Source organism: Oncorhynchus masou, chromosome 15, assembly GCF_036934945.1.
Source record: "Oncorhynchus masou masou isolate Uvic2021 chromosome 15, UVic_Omas_1.1, whole genome shotgun sequence".
Classification (NCBI taxonomy): domain Eukaryota; kingdom Metazoa; phylum Chordata; class Actinopteri; order Salmoniformes; family Salmonidae; genus Oncorhynchus; species Oncorhynchus masou.
The window spans coordinates 55,704,097-55,722,887 of NC_088226.1; the positions used below are offsets into that span (position 1 = coordinate 55,704,097).

At 43.4% G+C, this 18,791-nt stretch overlaps 1 protein-coding gene across 2 annotated transcripts in view; it reads right to left on the reverse strand.

Annotated features, from left to right (window-relative positions):
* LOC135556497 (guanine nucleotide-binding protein subunit alpha-11-like) overlaps nucleotides 1-13,772 on the reverse strand; it is a 34,603-nt gene extending 20,831 nt beyond the window's left edge. Inside the window, exons 1-2 of one of the 2 annotated variants that reach the window (XM_064989744.1) lie at nucleotides 13,330-13,772; nucleotides 12,786-12,943 (exon numbers count right to left, since the gene is read on the reverse strand). In XM_064989744.1, the coding sequence (XP_064845816.1) occupies nucleotides 12,786-12,933 (148 nt within the window). In that variant the 5' untranslated portion in view covers nucleotides 12,934-12,943; nucleotides 13,330-13,772. Of the gene's footprint in view, nucleotides 1-12,785; nucleotides 13,046-13,329 lie in introns of those variants that run through there. The other variant, XM_064989743.1, reaches the window with a different exon arrangement.
* Between the last annotated feature and the right edge of the window lie 5,019 nt (nucleotides 13,773-18,791).

Sequence of the window (18,791 nt, forward strand, 5' to 3'; positions counted from 1 at the left end):
CTAAGTTTCTGCCTCAGGACAACATATGCACATTGTGCATGAAGGAATAGTGAAGACAAGAGACCCACAGCTCAAAAAGATCACCTATTGATCTTAAGGACAACGCCATATCCTACCTAGACTAGCCTACAACACCACAATGCAATGAATAATTCCATTATTGTTTTCAAGTGAGTACAAAATTCTACTCTAGGCTGCAGTAAAAATATGATTTGAATAACCCCACAAAAGCCTTGTAATGTGGGGCTACTCTTTACAGGACCTTGAAATACTTCTTACGAAGCCACTCCTTCGTTGCCCGGGCGGTGTGTTTGGGATCATTGTCATGCTGAAAGACCCAGCCACGTTTCATCTTCAATGCCCTTGCTGATGGAAGGAGGTTTTCACTCAAAATCTCACGATACATGGCCCCATTCATTCTTTCCTTTACACTGATCAGTCGTCCTGGTCCCTTTGCAGAAAAACAGCCCCAAAGCATGATGTCTCCACCCCCATGCTTCACAGTAGGTATGGTGTTCTTTGGATGCAACTCAGCATTCTTTGTCCTCCAAACACGACGAGTTGAGTTTTTACCAAAAAGTAATATTTTGGTTTCATTTGACCATATGACATTCTCCCAATCTTCTTCTGGATCATCCAAATGCTCTCTAGCAAACTTCAGACGGGCCTGGACATGTACTGGCTTAAGCAGGGGGACACGTCTGGCACTGCGGCGTAGTGTGTTACTGATGGTAGGCTTTGTTACTTTGGTCCTAGCTCTCTGCAGGTCATTCACCCCGTGGGGTCAAAATGATCACAAGAACGGTGAGCAAAAATCCCAGAACCACACGGGGGGTGTGGTTCTGGGATTTTTGCTCACCGTTCTCGTGATAATTTTGACCCCACGGGGTGAGATCTTGCGTGGAGCCCCAGATCGAGGGAGATTATCAGTGGTCTTGTATGTCTTCCATTTCCTAATAATTGCTCCCACAGTTGATTTCTTCAAACCAAGCTGCTTACCTATTGCAGATTCAGTCTTCCCAGCCTGGTGCAGGTCTACAATTTTGTTTCTGGTGTCCTTTGACAGCTCTTTGGTCTTGGCCATAGTGGAGTTTGGAGTGTGACTGTTTGAGGTTGTGGACAGGTGTCTTTTCTACTGATAACAAGTTCAAACAGGTGCCATTCATACAGGTAACGAGTGGAGGACAGAGGAGCCTCTTAAAGAAGAAGTTACAGGTCTGTGAGAGCCAGAAATCTTGCTTGTTTATTATTGACCAAATACTTATTTTCCACCATAATTTGCAAATAAATTCATTAAAAAATCATACAATGTGATTTTCTGGATTTTTTCCCCCTCATTTTGTCTGTCATAGTTGAAGTGTACCTATGATGAAAATTACAGGCCTCTCATCTTTTTAAGTGGGAGAACCTGCACAATTGGTGGCTGACTAAATACTTTTTTGACCCACTGTATTTGACTATTTAACTATGATATTTGTTACATTCTTTTCTGGTGGATTCTTTTCTGGTGAATTCTTCCGGTTCCGGTTGGAGCGAGCGGCCGCATCTACACTTCGGTCCGCAGGTAGTATAACTTTTTATAACTTTTCATTACATTTCGTTATAGTACAACGGTTTGATTTGTCTAATCTTAGCAATTTCTTCTTAGCCAGCTACATAGCCGTCCTTGTATCAACGACAATTGCATAATTATCGTATTTCGTCGTCCTAACGTATCTGCCCAGCAGCTAGCTAAGCAGCTAGCTAAGCAGCTAAGCAGCTAGCTAACATCCACTGTCCACTAGCACTGTAGTAACTATTACACTCAACTGAACGACTCGATTAGCGTAGTGTCAGCTAGCTACATAGTTGTCTTCGTATCCAAGATAATTGTGCAGTTTAGAGTGTGTAGACTTAGAGTGATTATCTTAATTTACCGAGGTTAGCTAGCCAGCTATTTGTCGTCCTTAACGTAGGAAATGCTGCTAGCTAGCTAGCCAACAGCTAGCCAACCTCTACCGAATTGAACTCCAACTACCCGGTCAACATTCCGCGTCGTTCCACAGGTAGTATCACATTTTCATTTCACTTCATTACAGTACAACGGTTTGATTTGTTTGATCGTAGCTAGCCAGCTACATAGCCGTCTTTGTATCTAAGACAATTGTGTAGTCTAGAGCGATTTTCTAGGTTAGCTTTCTAGGTTAGCTGGCCAGCTATTGTCGTTCTTCTACTGTTTGAATAGCAGCACCGTAGTAACTATTACAGTACAACGGTTTGTTTTGTTTGATCGTAGCTAGCTAGATACATAGCCGTCTTTGTATCTAAGACAATTGTGTAGCCTAGAGCGATTTTCTAGGTTAGCCAGCCAGCTATTGTCGTTCTTTTAAGTAACGGAACGCAATCAACCTTGCTAGCTAGCCAGCTAGCCCCCGAATAGCAGCACTGTAGAAACTATTACACTCGACGGAACGACTTGATTAGTGTAGTATCAACATCGCAGCCACTACCAGCTAGCCTACTCCAGCAGTACTGTTTCATTTCAATCATTTTAGTCAATAAGATTCTTGCTACGTAAGCTTAACTTTCTGAACATTCGAGACGTGTAGTCCACTTGTCATTCCAATCTCCTTTGCATTAGCGTAGCCTCTTCTGTACCCTGTTAACTATGTGTCTATCTATCCCTGTTCTCTCCTCTCTGCACAGACCATACAAACGCTCCACACCGCGTGGCCGCGGCCACCCTAATCTGGTGGTCCCAGCGCGCACGACCCACGTGGAGTTCCTGGTCTCCGGTAGCCTCTGGAACTGCCGATCTGCGGCCAACAAGGCAGAGTTCATCTCAGCCTATGCCTCCCTCCAGTCCCTCGACTTCCTGGCACTGACGGAAACATGGATCACCACAGATAACACTGCTACTCCTACTGCTCTCTCTTTGTCCACCCACGTGTTCTCGCACACCCCGAGAGCTTCTGGTCAGCGGGGTGGTGGCACCGGGATCCTCATCTCTCCCAAGTGGTCATTCTCTCTCTCTCCCCTTACCCATCTATCTATCGCCTCCTTTGAATTCCATGCTGTCACAGTTACCAGCCCTTTCAAGCTTAACATTCTTATCATTTATCGCCCTCCAGGTTCCCTCGGAGAGTTCATCAATGAGCTTGATGCCTTGATAAGCTCCTTTCCTGAGGACGGCTCACCTCTCACAGTCCTGGGCGACTTTAACCTCCCCACGTCTACCTTTGACTCATTCCTCTCTGCCTCCTTCTTTCCACTCCTCTCCTCTTTTGACCTCACCCTCTCACCTTCCCCCTACTCACAAGGCAGGCAATACGCTCGACCTCATCTTTACTAGATGCTGTTCTTCCACTAACCTCACTGCAACTCCCCTCCAAGTCTCCGACCACTACCTTGTATCCTTTTCCCTCTCGCTCTCATCCAACACTTCCCACACTGCCCCTACTCGGATGGTATCGCGCCGTCCCAACCTTCGCTCTCTCTCCCCCGCTACTCTTTCCTCTTCCATCCTTTCATCTCTTCCCTCTGCTCATACCTTCTCCAACCTTTCTCCTGACTCTGCCTCCTCAACCCTCCTCTCTTCCCTTTCTGCATCCTTTGACTCTCTATGTCCCCTATCCTCCAGGCCGGCTCGGTCCTCCCCTCCCGCTCCGTGGCTCGATGACTCATTGCGAGCTCACAGAACAGAGCTCCGGGCAGCCGAGCGGAAATGGAGGAAAACCCGCCTCCCTGCGGACCTGGCATCCTTTCACTCCCTCCTCTCTACATTTTCCTCCTCTGTCTCTGCTGCTAAAGCCACTTTCTACCACTCTAAATTCCAAGCATCTGCCTCTAACCCTAGGAAGCTCTTTGCCACCTTCTCCTCCCTTCTGAATCCTCCTCCCCTCCCCCCCTCCTCCCTCTCTGCAGATGACTTCGTCAACCATTTTGAAAAGAAGGTCGACGACATCCGATCCTCGTTTGCTAAGTCAAACGACACCGCTGGTTCTGCTCACACTGCCCTACCCTGTGCTCTGACCTCTTTCTCCCCTCTCTCTCCAGATGAAATCTCGCTTCTTGTGACGGCCGGCCGCCCAACAACCTGCCCGCTCGACCCTATCCCCTCCTCTCTCCTCCAGACCATTTCCGGGGACCTTCTCCCTTACCTCACCTCGCTCATCAACTCATCCCTGACCGCTGGCTACGTCCCTTCCGTCTTCAAGAGAGCGAGAGTTGCACCCCTTCTGAAGAAACCTACACTCGATCCCTCCGATGTCAACAACTACAGACCAGTATCCCTTCTTTCTTTTCTCTCCAAAACTCTTGAACGTGCCGTCCTTGGCCAGCTCTCCTCTATCTCTCTCAGAATGACCTTCTTGATCCAAATCAGTCAGGTTTCAAGACTAGTCATTCAACTGAGACTGCTCTTCTCTGCATCACGGAGGCGCTCCGCACTGCTAAAGCTAACTCTCTCTCCTCTGCTCTCATCCTTCTAGACCTATCGGCTGCCTTCGATACTGTGAACCATCAGATCCTCCTCTCCACCCTCTCCGAGTTGGGCATCTCCGGCGCGGCCCACGCTTGGATTGCGTCCTACCTGACAGGTCGCTCCTACCAGGTGGCGTGGCGAGAATCTGTCTCCTCGCCACGCGCTCTCACCACTGGTGTCCCCCAGGGCTCTGTTCTAGGCCCTCTCCTATTCTCGCTATACACCAAGTCACTTGGCTCTGTCATAACCTCACATGGTCTCTCCTATCATTGCTATGCAGACGACACACAATTAATCTTCTCCTTTCCCCCTTCTGATGACCAGGTGGCGAATCGCATCTCTGCATGTCTGGCAGACATATCAGTGTGGATGACGGATCACCACCTCAAGCTGAACCTCGGCAAGACGGAGCTGCTCTTCCTCCCGGGGAAGGACTGCCCGTTCCATGATCTCGCCATCACGGTTGACAACTCCATTGTGTCCTCCTCCCAGAGCGCTAAGAACCTTGGCGTGATCCTGGACAACACCCTGTCGTTCTCAACCAACATCATGGCGGTGGCCCGTTCCTGTAGGTTCATGCTCTACAACATCCGCAGAGTACGACCCTGCCTCACCCAGGAAGCGGCGCAGGTCCTAATCCAGGCACTTGTCATCTCCCGTCTGGATTACTGCAACTCGCTGTTGGCTGGGCTCCCTGCCTGTGCCATTAAACCCCTACAACTCATCCAGAACGCCGCAGCCCGTCTGGTGTTCAACCTTCCCAAGTTCTCTCACGTCACCCCGCTCCTCCGCTCTCTCCACTGGCTTCCAGTTGAAGCTCGCATCCGCTACAAGACCATGGTGCTTGCCTACGGAGCTGTGAGGGGAACGGCACCGCAGTACCTCCAGGCTCTGATCAGGCCCTACACCCAAGCAAGGGCACTGCGTTCATCCTCCTCTGGCCTGCTCGCCTCCCTACCATTGAGGAAGTACAGTTCCCGCTCAGCCCAGTCAAAACTGTTCGCTGCTCTGGCCCCCCAATGGTGGAACAAACTCCCTCACGACGCCAGGACAGCGGAGTCAATCACCACCTTCCGGAGACACCTGAAACCCCACCTCTTCAAGGAATACCTAGGATAGGATAAGTAATCCTTCTCACCCCCCCCCCCTTAATGACTTAGATGCACTATTGTAAAGTGGCTGTTCCACTGGATGTCAGAAGGTGAATTCACCAATTTGTAAGTCGCTCTGGATAAGAGCGTCTGCTAAATGACTTAAATGTAAATGTAAATGATTAAACTGAAATTGCAATGCTTGATATGGTCCCTCCTGTCTCATTTTCCAGGATCTAAATAGCAAAAGAGATCCTATATTAGTACTAATTTACAAGATACCTTGTAAATATGGGCCCAGAAGTACGCAGCATATAAAGAGGATTTTGTTGCCAGTATTTCCCTGGGTTAGTTACTCTGTCTAAGGCTAAAAAGGAAGCATGGAATTCCTGATTGGCCATACTGCCATACGGAAAGTATTCAGACCGCTTGACTTTTTCCAAATGTTGTTATGTTACAGACTTATTCTAACGTGGATTAAATACATGTTTCTTCTCATCAATCTACACACAGTACCCCATAATGATGAAGCAAAACCTTTTTTATTCAGTAAATGTATTATAAATGCAAAACATGTACTGTATTTACAGAAGTATTCAGACCCTTTGCTATGAGACTCAAAATTGATCTCAGGTGCATCCTGTTTCCATTGATCATCCTTGAGATTTACATTTACATTTACATTTAAGTCATTTAGCAGACGCTCTTATCCAGAGCGACTTACAAATTGGTGAATTCACCTTCTGACATCAATGAAGAGATGCTTCTACAATTTGATTGGAATCCACCTGTGATAAATTCAATTGATTGGACATGGTTTGGAAAGGCACACACCTGTCTATATACGGTCCCACAGTTGACAGTGCATGTCAGAGCAAAAACTGAGCCATGTGATCGAAGGCATTGTCAGTAGAGCACTGAGGCAGAATTGTGTCAAAGCACAGATCTGGGGAAGGGTTCCAAAACATCTCTGCAGCATTGAAGGTCCCCCAAAACACAGTGTCCTCCATCATTCTTAAATTGAAGAAGTTTGGAACCACTAAGACTCTTCCAAGAGCTGGCCGCCCGGCCAAACTGAGCAATCGGAGGTGGGGGGGGGGGGAGACATTCCTCAGTAAAAGGCACAACAGCCCGCTTGGAGTTTGCCAAAAGGCACCTAAAGGACTCTCAGACCATGAGAAACACGATTCTCTGGTCTGATTAAAACCAAGATTGCACTCTTTGGCCTGAACGCCTAGCGTCACTTCTGGAGGAAACTAGACACCATCCCTACGGTGACGCATGGTGGTGGCAACATTATGCTGTAGAGATGTTTTTCAACAGCAAGGACTGGGAGACTAGTCAGGCTGAAGGAAAGATGAACAGAGCAAAGTACAGCGTTATCCGTGATGATAACCTGCTCCAGAGCGCTCAGGACCTCAGACTAGGGTGAAGGTTCACCTTCCAAAAGGACAACGACTCTAAGCTCTCAGCCAAGACAACATAGGACTGACTTCAGGACATTTCTCTGAATGCCCTTGAGTGGCCCAGCCAGAGCCCGGACTTGAAACCAATTAAACATCTCTGGAGAGATCTGAAAATAGCTGTGCAGCTACACTCCTCATCTAACCTGACAGAGCTTGAGAGGATCAGCAGAGAAGAATGGGAGAAACTCCCCAAATTCAGATGTGCAAAGCTTGTAGCATCATACCAAAGAATGCGAGGCTGTAATCACTGCCAAAGGTGCTTCAACAAAGTGCAGAGTAAAGGGTCTGAATACTTATGTATACGTGATATTTCAATTTTTTTCTTTGTTTATTTAAAAAAAAAACATTTCTATAAACCTGCTTTACTTTGTCATTATGGGGTATTGTGTGTAGATTGACGAGGAAAAAAACAATTGAATACATTTTCGAATAAGGCTGTAACTGTGGAAAAAGTCAAGGGCTCTGAATACTTTCATAATGTACTGTATATACTGACAAAATATAAGGAAAGAGAGATTCCCTGGTGGTGGAAAGGATAAAAGACCTGGCATAGGATCCAAACATTGCAGGTTCAAACCCTACATGTGCAGATTATCAACATAAAACATGGTTGTGTTTATATGATTAAATGCTGTTAAAATGTCCTATGAATGAAATTAAAAAGCATTGTGTCTCTATATCACCTACAACACAGTCCTCAAATGCATATTGCCATTACATTTGGAGAGAAACATAATGGGGATGATTTTCATGTTGTGGTAATATTAAGTAAAACTTAAATATGACATTTTCTAAATGTTCTTGAAATGTTCTGAGGACATCCAATACAAGGTAAAATTAATATTGTGTGAACATCAATGGAATATTATGTTAAACCTAAAACAACTATGCAATGAACATCATGAAAACTGACCTATTTCATTCTTACAACATTAAAGGCAATGTCCTGTGTAACATAACTTAATCATTGTATGAATGTCATCACAACTGAGCATATTTTGTGTTTTGGGAACCTAAACACAAAATGTTAATGTACCCACACTGTTCCCACAAACTAATTGCACTTCCGTTCAAAGGCTACCGTTCACTTAGAAATGTCCTTGTTTTTAAATGAAAAGCACATTTTTTGTCCATTAAAATAACATAAGATGTATCATTACATTGGTAATGTTGTAAATGACTATTGTTGTAATTGACTATTGTAGCTGGAAACATCTGCTGGAAACAGCAGATTTTTTTAGGGATTATCTTCATAGGCGTACAGAGGCTCCTTTATCAGCATCCATCACTCCTGTGTTCCAATAGCACATTGTGTTAGCTAATCCACGTTTATCATCTCATTTGTGGGTTCGATTACAGGCTCAAAATGGCCAGAAACAAATAACTTTCTTCTGAAACTCGTCAGTCTATTCTTGTTCTGAGAAATGAAGGCTATTCTATGCGAGAAATTGCCAAGAAACTGAAGATCTCGTGCAACGCTGTGTACTACTCCCTTCACAGAACAGCGCAAAAGGGCCCTAACCAGAATAGAAAGAGGAGTGGGAGGCCCCGGTGCACAACTGAGCAAGAGGACAAGTACATCAGTGTCTAGTTTTAGAAACAGACACCTCAAAAGTCCTCAACTGGCAGCTTCATGAAATAGTACCCGCAAAACACCTGTCTCAATGCAGGTAGCCTAGTGGTTAGAGCAGACTAGTAACCGAAAGGTTGCAAGATTGAATCCCTGAGCTGATAAGGTACAACATTTGCCGTTCTGCCCCTGAACAAGGCAGTTAACCCACTGTTCCTAGGCTGTCATTGAAAAATAAGAATTTGTTCTTAACTGACTTGCCTAGCTAAATAAAGGTAAAATAAACAAACAAAAAAACAGTGAAACTGGCAGCTTCATTAAATAATACCCGCAAAACAACCGTCTCAATGGCAACAGTGAAGAGGTGACTCCGGGATGCTGGCCTTCAAGGCAGAGTTGCAAATAAAAAGCCATATCTCAGACTGGCCAATAAAAATAAAATATTAAGATGGGCAAAAGAAGACAGACACTGAACAGAGGAACTCTGCCTAGAAGGCCAGCATCCCGGAGTCGCCTCTTCACTGTTGACGTTGAGACTGTTTTTTTGCGGGTGCTATTTAATGAAGCTGCCAGTTGAGGACTTGTGAGGCGTCTGTTTCTCAACGTTTTGGTAACATATCTTTTGTGATGTTACCACAGTGTTCCCACCAGACTGTTTCCACAACCTAATGACACATTCCGGGAACATTTAATGAACAGATTAAATGTGTTATAGGAACGTTCAACATCAGGCAGATGTTTTATACAACAACAACAAAAGATCTCCCTTTTGTGGAATTATCTGTGGTGGTTGTTACAACATTTTTGTGAATGTTACAATAACATTCCAATGATATTTCATATAAAACATTTTTGATAAATAAATAGATTTGATCAAAAACATTCTCTGAATTCTCTGAATGTTTTTTGGGATGTTATAATCTTAATGTTAGATAACTTGAATATAATAGGAATCTTAGCTAATGTTCTGGGAATGTTCCTGGTTTGCTGGGGAATATCTATTCATTATTATATTTAAAGAGGACATTTGCCATTGGCTACGCCGATTCGCATTATGAGAAATCCCCCGGATTTTAATGTCTATGGAAATCCCATGCAGCCTATGTTATCCTCACAAATAATCCTGATAGGTTTCTGCAATGACCTTAGTGATCACTGTTTTACAGCCTGTGTTAGAAATAGCTGCTCAGTGAAACGACCTGTCCTGATTTGTCATAGACGCTTGCTAAAAAACTTTAATGAGCAAGCCTGCCTTCATAAACTTGCCTCTGTAAAATGGTATAGAATTAGCTTGATTCCCTCTGTCGAGGACGCTTGGACCTTTAAAATATATATATATTCAGTGGTATTGTTAACAAACACGCCCCCATTAAGAAAATGAGAATTAAAAACAGGTTCAGCCCCTGGTTAGACCGTGATCTTGCAGAGTTACTCCACCTCAAAAATTGCATTTGGCGAAAGGCTCGGCACACGCAAACTCAGGCTAACTGGCTATCGTTCAGGCAAATGAGAAATAAGTGCACTCAGGCTATCCGGAAGGCCAAAGTTATTTACTTTAAGGAGCAGTTCTCTCTTTGTGGGTCTAACCCCAAGAAGACACCTGCCCATGTCCTTTATTGTTGATTATGTGGTTGTTACTGACAAGAAGCACATGGCTGAGCTCTTTAATCACCACTTCATTAAGTCAGGATTCCTATTTGACTCAGCCATGCCTCCTTGCCCGTCCAACATTTCCTCATCTCCTACCCCTTCTAATGCTACTATTCCTGATGCTTTACCTCTTTTCCGCTTTTTTTATTTATTTATGTCACCTTTATTTAACCAGGTAGGCTAGTTGAGAACAAGTTCTCATTTACAACTGCGACCTGGCCAAGATAAAGCGAAGCAATTCGACACATACAACAACACAGAGTTACACATGGAATAAACAAAACATACAGTCAATAATACAGTAGAACAAAAGAAAACAAAAAGTCTATATACAGTGAGTGCAAATGAGGTAAGTTAAGGAAATAAATAGGCATTGGTGGTGAAGTAATTACAATATAGAAATTAAACACTGGAATGGTAGATCGGCAGAAGATGAATGGGCAGGTAGAGATACTGGGGTGCAAAGGAGCAAAATAAATAAATACCAGTATGGGGATGAGGTAGGTAGGTAGATGGGCTGTTTACAGATGGGCTATGTACAGGTGCAGTGATCTGTAAGCTGCTCTGACAGCTGGTGCTTAAAGCTAGTGAGGGAGATGTGAGTCTCCAGCTTCAGAGATTTTTACAATTCTTTCCAGTCATGGGCAGCAGAGAACTGGAAGTAAAGACGACCAAATGAGGAATTGGCTTTGGGGGTGACCAGTGAGATATACCTACTGGAGCGCGTGCTACGAGTGGGTGCTGCTATGGTGGCCAGTGAGCTGAGATAAGGCAGGGCTTTACCTAGCAGAGACTTGTAGATAACCTGTAGCCAGTGGGTTTGGTGACGAGTATGACAGTTTTTCCCCTGCCCTGCTACAAGGTTTCTCCCTGCAGGCAGTCACTGAGTCCGAGGTGCTGAAGGAGCTCCTTAAACTTGACTACAAAAAAACATCTGGGTCAGATGGTTTAGACCCTTTCTTTTTTAAGGTTTCTGCCCCTATCACCGCCAAGCCTATCTCTCCTTTCTGTGGAGGTTCCCATTGCCTGGAAGGAAGCCGTGGTTCATCCTTAATTTAAAAGGGGAGATCAAGCTGATCCTAACTGTTATAGGCCTATTTCTCTTTTGCCCTGTTTATCAAAAGTGTTGGAAAAACTTGTCAATAAACAACTGACTGGCTTTCTTCATGTCTATAGTATTCTCTCGGGTATGCAATCTGTTTCCGCTCAGGTTATGGATGTGTCACTGCAACCTTAAAGGTCCTCAATGATGTCACTACTGCCCTTGATTCTAAGCAATACTGTGGTGCTAGTTTTATTGACATGGTCAAAGCTTTTGCTACAGTAGACCATTCCATTCTTGTGGGCCAGCTAAGGAGTATTGGTGTCTCTGAGGGGTCTTTGGCCTGGTTTACTAACTACCTCTCTAAAAGAGTGCAATGCATAAAGTCAGAAGATCTGCTGTCTCAGCCACTGCCTGTCAACAAGGGAGTACCCCAAGGCTCGATCCTAGGCCCCACACTCTTTTCAATTTACATCAACAACATAGCTCAGGCAGTAGGATGCTCTCTCATCCATTTATATGCAGATGACAGTCTTATACTCAGCTGGTTCCTCCCCAGATTTTGTATTAAATGCTCTACAACAAAGCATTCTTAGTGTCCAACAAGCTTTCTCTACCCTTAACCTTGTTCTGAACACCTCAAAAACAAAGGTCATGTGGTTTGGTAAGAAGAATATTTCTCAAATGTAAGATTTCGAAGATGTTCCAAACTTCAAATTTCGAAGTGTTTGGTTACTTCTCTGTATGATTCCAAAGTTACATTTAGGCATTAACTCCAAATTCTTAAGTTTAGGCATTAACTCAGAATTCTTAAGGTTAGGCATTGACTATGGTTAAGGTAAGGGTTAAGGTTGGGAATAGGCTTAAAACTCAAATAGTTTAAAACAACTTTCTATTGCTGGATTTGAACATACAACATTTGCGCCCTAGCAAAACCAAAGCCAACTTTAAGGTAACACTGCTCACTGTTGCCACTTGTGGCCAGTTCCCAAGTCATCTCCAGACATCCTCAGACATGGATGGTTGTCTAATACTGACTTGTGTGATACAAGTCAGTACTCACCTGAGTGACCTTCCTGAAAACATCAGCTATGCAGGTGTCTTCTATCGCAGGTTAACACTTCATCTGATTAAATCTAGGTCTAAGTGTACACCTCATGTATTCCTACCCACTAAATGGATGTTGTACTCCCATTCCTGGTGTCCTCAGTAGGCTATCTAATATAATACATTCTTTCTCAAAACATTGTTTGTTTTTGTAGTTAAATGCCTAATTTGGCTGTTCTCATCATGGGTTTAAATGGGTGAAAAGAAGGCTTCAACTTCCTGTTCATTTTGTCTGTCCTTATTCAACAATAATACGTTCTTAGACCAAAGAGTGAAGGAATAAAAACTTCACATTTTGTGATGACAGCAATGATACTGGTGAGCAATGACCGTTCTGTGGGCTATAATAAACATAACAGATTTCAAGTCCATAGAAAGGAAGACAGAAGATACTAACCGAGTAAAAGAACTTTGATTTCTCTGCGTTCTCTCTTCTTCTGCTTTCGAAGAATCCTCTGAATCTCCTTGTCAATAGCAATAGTCTGCCTCTCTTCATTGTCCAGGAAACAAACGCAGGTCCGACGGCACCATTGCCAGCACGCCATGTCAAACTCACTAAAATAGGTAGATAAATAGATGTGTTTATAAATAGGCATACTATATTTCTCAGGCTAAACCCTATAAAGTTGGCAGACATGTGCACCGAATATAGTCATTCACCTGCGCACCAGGAAATTATGAGTGGTGTTTTTTCCCTCAGAATCAGAAACGTGATCATTGCATAATGTTTCTTAAACTGCTTCTTCATACCATTGAAACACAAATGAGTCTCAATCATCAGACACAGATTGATTTTACTCTACTTTTTATTGCCTTTTTTATCATGGTCGTTAAATCACAATTAACTTTCCAGTTAGAAACCCTATGACAATTCTTGTCACGAACAAACATGGAAGTTATTAAAAACAAATAAGTCATATGTTTTAATCAAAACGATTTACCTTCAATGTGTCACACGCCTTGTAAAGCAGATAGGCCTACACAAGACTTTCGTTGTGCCCGATCCATTCTTCCCGTGTCTCTAATATATTTATTTTAACTGCATGAATTTTCTGTTGAAGCATGACAGACTATTTCCAGGTTTCAATAGCTTTTCATCTAAAACAAGTAAGCAGATCCGTGAATAGGTCTACGGGTTCCGTAGAATATGCAGAGTATGTAGTTTGATGAAACACTCTCAGTCAGTTGAGAACACCAAATTGAGAAGTCCCTCAGGCACATAGCCTAGAATAAATACTTTCAGACTGTGCTGGAGTAGGTTACTCATACTTTTCCTATTTCTAACGAACATTTCTTATGTATAATTACAGTGTCAATAGACATATGAATCATTCTAAAAGTGTTTTTGGTGTGAAATTAATGGCACAACAGGTATTTGTCACTCCTCTCCCTATCCAACTTTATGTAAGTCAGTCAATCTTTTGTCTCAGCAGGCAGAACCGGTTAGTCAGGACATTCATGCACTCTCCAACAGGTATCAGATATTAAGATTGCCTGAGCTCCACATTGCCATGGGAACAAGGTGTGGTAAGCCACTGTTGAGAAAGGGAGGGGAAGTGAGAACGATATAGTGAATGGACAGTAAAAGGAAAGTCTTCTTTCTGCCAAATAGAGTAAATTAGGTGATAATAGTGATAACCCAAAGTCAGGGATGAGTACATGGAAGAGGAAGCTCAGCTCAGGCAGTATGAGGTACAGCCCAGGGGAGCTGCCCAACCTATCCTCCCTATCTGTGGAAAATGGAATGAGGTAGCCAATACAAGGCATTATCAATGATTAATCCCAGAACAAATCATCTGGTATTTCATGGATGTTGCACCTGCCTCTGTCTGCAATCTCTTGCTATTGCATAGCAGCCTACCCTACTGTTCTACTATGCCTGATTACCTATGGTTCAACTTGGCTTTGTTGCCCTCTACTTGCTCCGCCCCACTCTGTGTATTGAGTGGAGTCCATCCACACAGGTGAGGAGGTTGATGACGTCAGAATAAGGTTATGTTAAGGCATGTTGTGAAAACAATAAAATCTGCATTAATTTATGCATTTAAACTGGAATACTGTATGAACATATGTGATAGTTCAGCAAATCATGCTTTTCTAAAATAGTGCTAGTAAGTGTGTGTGTGTGTGTGACATACTCAAGAAAGACACACCTGTTTAACTACAGCACCAGTCAAAAGTTTGGACACAGCTACTCATTCAAGGGTTTTTCTTTATTTTTACTGTATTCTACATTGTAGAATAATAGTGAAGACATCAACACTAATGAAATAACACATATGGAATAATGTAGTAAACAATAAAGTGTTAAACTAATCAAAATATATTTTAGATTCTTCAAAGTCGCTATCCTTGATGACAGCTTTGCACACTCTTAGCATTCTCTCAACCAGCTTCACTTGGAATACCTTTCCAAAAGTCTTGAAGGAGTTTCCACATATGCTGAGCACTTGTTGGCTGCTTTTCCTTCCTGCTTTTCCTTCACTCCAACACATCACTTCACCCCAACTCAACCAAACCATCTAATGTGGGTTAAGGTCAAGTGATTGTGGAGGAAAGGTCATCTGATGCAGCACTCCATCACTCTCTTTCTTGGTCAAATAGCCCTTACACAGCCTGGAGGTGTGTTGGGTCATTGTCCTGTTGAAAAACAAATGATAGTCCCACTAAGCACAAACCAGATGGGATGGAGTAACACTGTAGAATGCTATGGTAGCCAGGCTGGTTAAGTGTGCATTGAATTCTAAATAAATCACAGACAATGTCACCAGCAAAGCACACCATGACACCTTCACATCCATGATTTGCGATGGGAACCACACATGCGGAGATCATCTGTTCACCTACTCTGCGTCTCACAAAGACACGGCGGGTTGGAACCAAAAATCTCAAATTTGAACTCATCAGACTAAAGGACAGATTTCCACCAGGAGAGTAACTCGTGAAGCTGGTTGAGAGAATGCCAAGAGTGTGCAAAGCTGTCATCAAGGCAAAGGGTGGCTACTTTGAAGAAGCTCAAATATAAAATATATATATACATGATAAATATAAATATACATAAATATATACATGATTCCATATGTGTTATTTCATAGTTTTGATGTCTTCACTATTATTCTACAATGTAGAAAATAGTAAAAAATAAAGAAAAACCCTTGAATGAGTAGCTGTGTCCAAACTTTTGACTGGTACTGTACATTGTTTAAATATACCATTGCATGATGTAAGGCTACTTCTTTAATGTTATCAATGAACTGACACTATCAGTTAAATAAAGGCAATAGGGTTGAAACCAAGCGCTCACCCTTTCTGTCAGATAGGTGCAATGTTAGGATGTCTATGAAGTACAGTACATCCCAAAAACGTGCAATTATCTTTCTTGTCCACATGGTGTCACCTGGATCAACTTTATTAGAATACAGCAGTGGTGACGATGCATTGCTCCATTTAATCAATCAGCTGCATGAGTAAATTCTACACTGCAAAAAAACAAGATTGTTGTCAAATAAGGATAGTGGGAATGTGTGTGTGTGAAATACACTGAAATAAAGAAATCAATCAATTAACTAATCATGCACGTTGCTGCATCAAGTACCCCTTTCTTTTTGTTGCTCATATGTATGCATGACTTTGCCTGGAATGCAAACTATTTCTGTTTCACTTTCACATTATTGTTTCAAAAAAGTGTGCAGACATAATACATGTATATGTGGGAAGCATGATACCCTAATAATGTACAGAATGTAAATTAAGTCAGTGGAACTGAGCCATACAGCACTCATAGTAGTGATGTGTCTCTGCAGTAGTAGGGCTATATCCAGTCCAAAGCTACAGTAGATCTTCAGTATCATCATCAGTGGAACATACAGTGCATTCTGAAACTATTCAGACCCCTTGACTTTTTCCACATTTTTTTAAGTTACAGCCTTATTCTAAAATTGATGAAATCATTTTTCCCCTCATCGATCTACACACCATACCCCATAATGACAAAGCAAAAACAGATTTTTAGAAATGTTTGCAAATTTACTTTGAAAAACAACAACTGAAATATCACATTTACATAAGTATTCAGACCCTTTACTCAGTACTTTGTTGAAGCACCTTTGACAACTATTACAGCCTTCTTGGGTATGGCGCTACAAGCTTGCCACACCTGTATTTGGGGAGTCAAATCAAATCAAACTGTCACATGTGCCGAATACAACAGTGAAATGCTTACTTACAAGCCCTTAACCAACAATGCAATTCAAGAAAGAGTTTTTTACCAAACTAAAGTAAAAAATAATACAAAGTAACACAATCAAATAACAAGAATGAGGCTATATACAGGGGGTTCCGGTACCGTGTCAATGTGCAGAGAGAGAAAGGTTAGTGGAGGTAATTTGTACATACAGGTAGAGGTAAAGTAGCTATGCATAGATAATAAACAGCGAGTAGCAGCAGTGTAACAACAAATGGGGGGGTCAATGTAAATAGTCCAGGTGGCCATTTGATTAATTGTTCAGCAGTCTTATGGCTTGGGGGTAGAAGCTGTTAAGAAGCCTTTTGGTCCTAGACTTGGCGCTCTGGTACCGCTTGCCGTGCGGTAGCAGAGAGAACAGTCTACATGTTGGTGGACTTAAAACATACAAGACGAACTGGCACAGAGAGACAGGAAACACAGGGATAAATACACCAGGGAAAATAAGTGACACCTGGAGGGGGTGGAGACAATTACAAGAACAGGTGAAACAGATCAGGGCGTGACAGTACCCACTCCTCTAGGGCATCCTACCTGGGCGCATACCTGGCTGACCGGATGTCAACAGTGAAAATCGGCGATGACAGCCGGGTCCAGGAGGTCTTTAGCCTGAACCCAGCACCTCTCCTCCGGGCCATAACACACTGACACTGACTCAAATCCAGCCACTTTAATAATGGGAATTGATGGGAAATTATGTAAATATATCACTAGCCACTTTAAATAATGCTACCTTATATAATGCTACTTACCCTACATTATGAATCTCATATGCATACGTATATACTGTACTCTATATCATCGACTGCATCCTTATGTAATACATGTATCACTAGCCACTTTAACTATGCCACTTTGTTTACTCATCTCATATGTATATACTGTACTCGATACCATCTACTGTATCTTGCCTATGCTGCTCTGTACCATCACTCATTCATATATCCTTATGTACATATTCTTTATCCCATTACACTGTGTATAAGACAGTAGTTTAGGAATTGTTAGTTAGATTACTTGTTGGTTATTACTGCATTGTCGGAACTAGAAGCACAAGCATTTCGCTACACTCGCATTAACATCTGCTAACCATGTGTATGTGACAAATAAAATTTGATTTGATTTGATTTAACCCTTCCAGTCAACCAGATACTGGAAACCCCTACCCCATGGTTGAACCCTCAGGAGGCGTCTCACCGTATACGCTGGCTGGCCATCGATGACACGGGGGGAGGGATGGGCCTAGAAGCAGAAGACAGAGGACAGTAAGACAAGGGTTTAATCCTGGAAACATTAAAAGTAATGTGAACATGGAGGGTACGGGGAAACAGCAGATGGACAGCAGTGGACTAATGACTCTAGAAATGGGGAAAGAACCAATGAAATGGGGGGAAAGTTTACGGGATTCTACCCAGAGGGGTAGGTCCCAAGTGGACAGCCATACAGGATACTGACAACCAGACACAGGAATGTTGTCTCCATATCTTGATTGGCTCGCTCCGACTGGCCGTTAGATTGGGGATGAAACCCAGAGGACAGGCTGGCTGACAACCCAATAAGAGTGCAGAACGCCTTCCAGAATTGGGACTAGAACTGAGGACCCCGGTCCAAGACAACGTCAACCAAGAGTCCATGGATACGGAAGACGTGCTGCACAATAAGCTGGGCCATCTACTTGGCAGAAGGTAACTTAGGAAGATGGATGAAATGGGTGGCCTTGGAGAATCTGTCCACCACAGTCAGAATGGTGGTGTTGCCATCTGATGGAGGAAGCCCAGTGACGAAATCCAGAGAAATATGGGACCAGGGGCGATGAGGGACAGGAAGTGGCTGTAGGAGGCCAGACGGAGCTTGCCGCAGAGTCTTGCTTTGAGCGCATACCATGCATGCGGCGACAAAGGCCGAGACATCAGGAACCATGGTAGGCCACCAGAAGCATTGACGGAGGAAAGTCAGGGTCTGACGAGTACCAGGATGACAGGTAAGCCTGGAGGAGTGAGCCCATTCCAGGACCTTAGACCGGACCGCAGCAGGCACAAACAGACGGTTAGCCGGGGCCCCCCCCAGGGTCCGGCTGGGAACACTGAGCCTTGCAGACCAGAGCCTCAATTCCCAAACAACAGAAGCCGCCAAACAAGAGGCAGGGAGGATTGTCTCAGA